Consider the following 8,105-nt stretch of genomic DNA (forward strand, 5'->3'; position numbering starts at 1 on the left):
GACCCAGGTTTGCAAGCATCAATGGATAAAGAATACAAGGTTGTCGATGACAATGATGCTTGAACACTTGAATATTTGCTTGCACACAAACACATTACTGTGGTTATAAAAGGGGTTACAAATCTAGCTCGCATTTGATGGGACAAACACAAATCTTGGATTGTAGCCATATGTTATGGTAAGAGTACAAGATTGACTAGTAAGAGACCTTTGTTCAATTTCATGTGGACGATTGGTTGACAATATTAAAGGTAAACCTACAATTGAATAATCTATGAAAGACATGGGTCCTTTGCACTACTTTTGTGGAATCAATATTTTGGAGGTTGGATTTAGATTCTAATCCTTTAATCCAAATATACCAAAAGGAATCTTCAATAGTTTAAAATTCTTGATGCAAAATTTATGAATACACTGACTAAATGCAATTTCTAAATATCAAAATATGCAAACTTTTGTGTAGAGTTTTTGTACACAAAAAAAAATAAATTTGAATAGAGATCCAAAAGAATAATGTTGATATAGATTTTGGTTATAAATATGACTATCAATCCCAATTAAATTTAAATGGTGTTTAAGTGTGAATCATAGCTAACATGTGGATTCGTTTGTTGGGAAATGCATTCTATTGTCTTCATTGTGGGCTTTGCAAGGCAAATTGCACTTTTCTAGCAATTTTCACACTACCGAATGAAGTTAGAGGGATTGTGTTTGCTAATAGTGGACATTTGCAACTAATGGAGGAGCTCAATGATCGCTTAAGATGAATGTATATAGCAAGAAATGCTCTTCAAACTACATGGAAGAATTTTTAGCTTAAGGTAGTACATTTGGCTCATTGGCCAAACCTACTAATCACAATGGTAACATGGGAAGACCCCCATGTACCACTTGCCAAGCATTTACATTCATCTACACCTACTCATCAAGGTAGGTGCCTTTATGACTTAAACTAAAATAACTTCTAACAAGGCCCCCCACTATTTAGCTCAAGACATTCTTTGACTCCAAACAACCTTATTTTGGCTCAATCCACACTATGTTGACTTTAGTACATAGGTCGCTTTGTGATTCACTCAGACGATGCTTTATTGTGGTGCATTGATTTGTTGCCCCCCTACTCTTAACTTCATATCTTGTTGAGGCCCTTCATTCAAGGGGTTCAACAAATGATTTTAGGGATCTTAATTTGGGAAGAAACATTGATGATAGAAAATGAGAAATGTATACGTCTCTAATGTCGATTCAACACCAATCATGATAGCAAGACTAGCAACCTATACAACAGATATGGCATCTGAAGATGCTTGGTTCTCCAAACTCTATCAAAACTTTATTTGTTAAGATTAGACACTCTTCCACTCAGACAATATACAAAGTATCAAGGTTCGTCGTCACTACACTGGTAAAAATTCAATAAATTTGAATTGATATATATCCCAAATAATGCTCATATTGCAAATATGTTCACACAAACACTATGATTTGAGAAGTTTTATTACTTTCAGTGTCGCTTGCATACCGTATGAAAACTTTCATATGGTACAATATGGTACATTTGTCCGTGTAGTACATTGTACGATAGACAGTGTGGGTTTCTATAGCCAACCGTGAATTGTTGGCCACCACTTTTTCCAACCACCTACCTGCGCATCGCATCTACTGCTACCTCCTTTCTACCTTTTGGACCCTACTCTCTAGACTCTCCTCAACTCATATATATGTACATATGTGTGTGTGTGTGTATGAGAGCCTTGGGAGAGGAGAGTAAATTTCCACTGTCCAACCGGGCCATATTATTAGTAGGAATACATCTTGCCTAAACACCAGCTACAACTACCAAAAGGAACACCACAATTATCCCATGCCAGAGCCCTAGCTGTAATGAACTTCAAATCACTACTCTCACAACGCTCAAAAGACTTCCAACACTTTAGCCAAACCATCCAATGTCGCAGCAAAAACCTCCAATGACCGGACACCAACACCTGTAGAGATATCTCCCTGTTCACCAGCAACAACAGCATGCACCTGCACATACTACCATCCAACAAACAACATTTTACAACACCTCCATCTATAATACTCCTTTGCACAATACCATACCGGCCAATAGGACCCTCAGCACCATTTCCCTCCAAAACATTCAACTCCACAATGCTTGCACTGCTCTTCAAGCAAGGGACCTTCATAGAATTCCACCCAAATTTGTGACAAATCCACGACCCAATATAGCTCAACGTGCAATTAAAGCCAAAACATCTCCCACCAACTAAAGCAACGACAAATGCAAGATGCATCTCCGAACGGCCAAATGTGATGAATCTACAAACAAAAGCGCACAGTATTTAAATGTAAGTGTGCCACACATGCAATATGTCTCAGCCTTGTGCATATCTAGCCATCTTGCAAACCACACCAAAAAACTTGATCACCAATCCCTGACCATGGGAGGCTTCAAATAGCAAAACCACAGAGCATTTAAATTTATATACACTTTTAGGGTACCTGAACCAATCTATGACCTCTCTAAACACCTTTATCAATCAATATGTCCAAGGTTATATTATATTCTAAACTACTAAATGTAACAGCATGGTCCATGACACTTCCACATGCTGGAATGACTATCAAACTATGGCCCTACTGAATTTCTCGTCAGTCTAATAATATGGTTGCAAGCTTGAATCTGAACTTGGACTGCCTCATGAAGAAGGCTGAAAGGCCAACAGCAGAGAACATCATCAGGACACGTGCTGCATAGTGACTTCTACTTGAAGGATATAGCTTTCTAACAAGTTAACAATTCAAAATCAACCAATTACTGCCTGCAGAGACTATAGTTTGTGTATAAGGATTACATCCAAGGTTATATTATACTAAATGTAACAACATGGTCCATGACACTTCCACGTGCTGGAATGACTCAAAAACTATGGCCCTACTGAATTTCTCGTCAGTCTAATAATATGGTTGCAAGTTTGAATCTGAACTTGGACTGCCTCATGAAGAAGGCTGAAAGGCCAACATCAGAGAACATCATCAGGGAACGTGCTGCTAGTGACTTCTACTTGAAGGATATAGCTTTCTAACAAGGTAACAACTCAAAATCAACCAATTACTGTCTGCAGAGACTATAGTTTGTATATAAGGATTACAGCAGGAATGAACCAAACATGGATTAAGGATTGAATATATTGTCAATCAAATTCAAAATCTGTTCAGCATTGGGACCACCTTGAATAAATCCACCACATCATGTTTGATAAAGAATTGCCATCATCATGTTCTGATAAGGCAAGCACGTTCTGTAAAGCTTCCTCTGGTGCATAAATCGCCTGCAATGCATAAACAAAACCTCTCCATCCATCTGTTACATCAGCTCTACTCATAGCAGACCATGTCCACTGCACCAGCTCCTGCACAAATCCAGCATCTTGGAAAAGGACTTCTGTGATTGGGAGTATGGGGAGAAGCTGGATGCCAAGGCGACAATCTCTCCTTTCTGCAGAAGCAAACCAAAGCCCTGTATCCCTTTTATTGGCCCATAGAACCCCCACCATGCGATTACTTGACACAAATTCTGGTTCATAGATTGTACAAGTTGAGGGAACATGCCATAAAGCACAAGCTGCCCGAATTTCCAAGGCAGAAAGAGTAAGGCCCATATTGACAAGGTGGCTATCTCCAAAAGCCAATCCCAGGAGAGCAGCAGAATAATAAGCATTCACAGCTTCACTTGTGCTCTCTTGATTCCTGCCATCGGCAAATTCCGTTAGACCACCTGCCCAGGAATGCAACACCCAGAGATCAAAATTCCTTAACCTTGGGAAGAGCCGCTTGCTTCGGGTGGAAGTAGTGTGATGGTGATGAGAATGCCCATGAACATGAAGACCAGAGTGTCCATGATGCTCCATTTGATGGTCATGAAAGGACATGTAATCTTCTACAATTGTGTAAAGATGGGCCCTGTATGTATTAGCCCATATGGGATCCAACTTTGCAAGCACTGCCCCAGCATAGCAAAAATAGCCCATATGATAGTGATGATCATTGTATACACCAAACCCAAAATCTGCATCCGAGTTCTTTGAGCCATTGCGGCTAGTCAACCCCCCCCACCTCTCATCATAAAGCAGAGCATTTCCAGGAAAACTTCCATCCATCCATGGTGTCACTGACTCCTTCAGAAAATCTCTGATTGTTTTCAACACCTGAAAGCAGCCTATCTCCTCTGCTATCATTGCCATTCTAGCTGCTCGGGCCAAAGCTTTTCCATGAAAGTATATTGAATCATTTGTAATTGGCGTCAACGTGGCCACCTCACGTTGCAGCACATCAGAGATCATAGCTTGACTTTGCTGATCCGAGATTCCTCTTGAAGAATACCATCCTACAGAGATGGGGATTTCGCTGAGGACCCAAGAATCGCCCACAACTGCCTGCATTTTCCCATCCATGCTATTGTACGAGAGGGCTGGATATTGATGTTCCACACTGGGTATAGACATCATATCTCTGTGCATTGGAAGGCTAAGCATTAGTAGCTCTCCCCAACCCTCCTTCATCCATTCATATTTGACTTGAAAAGGAACAGAGAGATCAGCGTGCCCTTGTATAGGATAGGCCGAACTAAACCTATCGAGTACTCCCTCTGCAGCATCATCACCTGCTAGCAAAGCAACCCTCACAACTCCCTTGAAACGACCATGGAAACCCAGGTTGAGAGACAAAGAAAGGGGAGCAGAGCTGTAGATCAACCAGGTCTGTCCGTTATTCATCAAAACCCTGTGCTTGGTGCAACTATCGTTGGATGTAACACCCAGCACCGCATGAATGGTGGAGAATCGGGGGCTGGAGTATTCATCGAAGATACACGTGATGTAAGGGCAGCCTCTCACCAAGGGGATTGTGATCCGGCCCGGGAGCTGGAGAGTAACACTGAGATCATCAAAGTCTGAAACCACATGCCTGGCAGAGGAATCTGGATTGCCGCTGCTAATGGTAAGGTTAGGGATGAAAGCCTGATAGATAAAGGCAGGCTGCACAACGCGAGAGGGGTAACAGATGGAAAGGGCGCCATTCTGGGATTGTATCAGGTAAGGATGCAGGTACTCTGGGACGGAACCTTGATTGAGGACGAAGTTGAGCCAGGCAGTATTAGTGGGCAGGGGTGCTTTTCTCAACGAAGGTGCCCAGAGAGGGGATGGAGCGGGGGCAGCTGGATTGTCTGTCGTCGGGAACGGCTGTGGCAGCAGCATCTTCTCTTCTGAATTCAACCAAACCATCTACATTCACCACAAAAAGCAAATCTCTCTCTCTCTCTCTCTCGATCTCTCTCGATCGATCGTTCGTTCGTTTGAATGTAGCTCACGCTCAATCGTCGTTGCCAATGCACCAGCGAGCAAGCACCATCCCAGCACCCCGATTTCTTTTTTGCCAGTGCTCAAGCTCTCCGGTCATCAAGCGTGGTCACAGAACTGAATAAATGCAGGCTCGCTCTCTCTCGCTCTCTCTCGCTCTCACACACACATACACACACACACACAATACTACGTTCCCGCGTGCACATGAATCACTCCACCCCCTCCAAATCTGGCTTCTTATAACAACCAAACTCTCGACTTCAGAAACACGCAGCGTGCAGCCCACGCTCACAAAGACGAGTACGCGATTGTAAAACTTCCAACGCGTTGTTTGAATAGTTTTTCCAAATCTCACCCAATCCCACAACGGGGTTGGCCCGTCACCTAATCTTACACAGAAGCCCATGTGTCCGTTAGCCTCAATTTGAGCTTGGGCAATACGTCTTAGAGTCGACAATCGAGGTTTGATTAAAATTATATTTATCTTTATCTTTAGGCAGGTAGCATTGTGACATAAAAGAGAAATCTGGCCTCTCATGAAGCCACTTGTTATTATTTTATATTTATTTTTGAAATTTTCTCTTTGTTTTCTAAAGGACAAAGAAAATCTCCCACCTTCAACGAAAGTGTTCATTTCTTCTTTTCCTCATCGTGATCATCGTTCAAGAAAGTGTGTTCGTTCCTTCTTTTCCTCATCGTGATCATCGTTCAAGAAGAGTATCGATGGTTATTCACACATCTGAAGACCTGCTTTTCCTCATCTGCTTCTGTTTTTCAAGATCTTCCTGCTTTTCAAGATCATCCAGTTTTTCAAGAAGAGTATCGAGAGTATCGATGGCTCTTCCACACATCTGAAGTTCTACGACCTCTAACCAAAGTTTCGAAAGAGTGGTTGCTTTGAAAGACCAAAGTTTCGCGGAGGACGAGAAACAGTGCGACCTCTAACCAAAGTTTCGAAAGAGTGGTTGCTTTGAAAGACCAAAGTTTCGTGGAGGACGAGAGACAGTGGATCCTCGCGATGACTTCGACCTGTTCTACCTCAAATCGCGGGAGGCTTTTCTCCCCGGATCATCCCCAAATCATCATGATCATCACTGGTGACTGCTTTTACTGGTTTTGTCAATATCTTTACCGTTTTCGTACATTTCGGCATTAGGCGTCCGTCTCTGTTTGTCATCTCTTTGCCGTTTCTGTCAGGCAATCTTTTCGGTGTGTCCCTTGTTGCGTCGGGTGCAAATCTTTTATGCTTTTGCCTCAGATTATGTTCGTTGCTCTACCAGTTTTACTCTAGATGCACGCCATTGCATCCTGTTTTCCTAGGTGCGTACTTGATCCGTTTCACCGTTCCTGTTCTCGAATCTCCTTATGTATTTAATACCTCATTCCTTTGAATTCTGGTTTGTAGGTCTGGCGCTCTAAGCTTTGATCGCCTTACATCTGGTCATTTCTGATCTCGTCTTCGGCTTTATTTTGCCCCGCCATCTCAAGAGTGGTTGCTTTGAAAGAGTGCTTGAATAATTAGGAGATGCAAAATGATCACCGCGTAATCATCACTGCAGCACGGGCGCCATCACATCTGGTGGGTACCGTTGATCTCTTCACTTGTATTCACTCTGTAAATGCTAGCAGCTTTAGGGGTTACATAGTGGAAGAACTAATGAAAACTACAAATCTTGAGGCTAAAACAAATCTTGATGCTAAATAATTTCTTAGGATTCGGCTTGGGTAAGTGGAGAGAACATGAAGATTTATCAGCACTCGAAGCGGCATTAATATAAGTGGTTCAATCATAGTGCAAGGGATTTTGCAAGAAATTTACAAGTTTACACGCTATTCAAAGAAGATTGCATGTGCGCCTCCTCCACTAGACCTCCACCTCCACCTCCCTAAGAGCTTCACACATTACAAAGACTGTTTCTTTCTATGTGTTGTGTGTGCATGTGTGTGGGTGAGAGAGAGAGAAAGAGAGGAGAGAGAGAGAGAGAGAGAGAGAGAGAGAAAGAGAGAGAATCTCATATGAAATGAGGTGCTTGATGTAATTTCTCTTGGGGGTATGAAACTTTCAAGAATATAATGGACAGTAAGTTGTTTGGATCTCTTAGTTCTATGTCAGTGTTTGCTGTAGGCCATTGAGGATTCCTGCACTGCCAAAATAGGAGGAGTGAGAGGATTCAGCCATAAAAGGTAGCCTTGTGCTCCCATTTGCCATCCAACACAGCATCGGCTACTTGAAGACTGAAGAGTTTGAGCTAGACTTTAGAAGCTGTATGTGACCTTCTAGATTATCACTTTAGAAGCCAAACTTTGCAAGTCCCATGAATCCAAGGAAGTAGTTCACAATTGTGACCATTGGGAGGGTTCGCCATGCATTACTTAAGAGATATTAATTATATTTTAGAAACAATGTGACCTAGGTAATCCAGATTACATTAGTAAAGGAGGACAAGGTAAAGCATTAGAGGATATATGGTTGCTTGTAGATTTCACTAATGGATGCTTGATATCCAGGAGCTCCATGTACTATGGGAGGTTATCTAGGCTGTGAAGGCATTTTGCAAGAGATTTTTGAGTCTATTCTCCTACCTCCTAGTGGGAACTTCAAAACACTTTAGCTTGTGTTGATCTACTATACTTTCTGTAGGCTTCATAGTGGTTCCCTACAAACACACCTTCCCCGCAATCACACCTTCCTGTTGCTCCAATGGACTACCAAATGTAAGGCAGTCTCAGGTTGAGGGT

The 8,105-nt window shown here is 42.2% G+C and overlaps 1 protein-coding gene and 1 long non-coding RNA gene across 2 annotated transcripts; one reads left to right on the forward strand and one right to left on the reverse strand.

The window, feature by feature from the left end:
* Positions 1-2,556: 2,556 nt before the first annotated feature.
* On the reverse strand, positions 2,557-5,693 carry LOC147902463 (glucan endo-1,3-beta-D-glucosidase-like). The gene has a single exon (XM_087373501.1). The coding sequence runs from the start codon at positions 5,286-5,288 to the stop codon at positions 3,222-3,224; it is 2,067 nt and encodes a 688-aa protein (XP_087229627.1). The 5' UTR covers positions 5,289-5,693; the 3' UTR covers positions 2,557-3,221.
* A 666-nt stretch (positions 5,694-6,359) lies between these two features.
* On the forward strand, positions 6,360-6,853 carry LOC147902464 (uncharacterized). The gene is made up of 3 exons (XR_015540852.1): positions 6,360-6,463; positions 6,625-6,686; positions 6,772-6,853. It is a non-coding gene; the product is annotated as an uncharacterized LOC147902464 (long non-coding RNA).
* The last annotated feature ends 1,252 nt before the right edge of the window (positions 6,854-8,105 follow it).

Source organism: Dipteris shenzhenensis, chromosome 4 (assembly GCF_047967505.1).
Source record: "Dipteris shenzhenensis isolate YYH24624 ecotype China chromosome 4, Dip_SZ_1.0, whole genome shotgun sequence".
Taxonomy (NCBI): Eukaryota; Viridiplantae; Streptophyta; class Polypodiopsida; order Gleicheniales; family Dipteridaceae; genus Dipteris; species Dipteris shenzhenensis.

What these genes read in the sequence shown, in the direction of transcription:
- LOC147902463 (XM_087373501.1), bottom strand. Translation starts at nt 5,288, where the DNA reads ATGGTTTGGTTGAATTCAGAAGAGAAGATGCTGCTGCCACAGCCGTTC.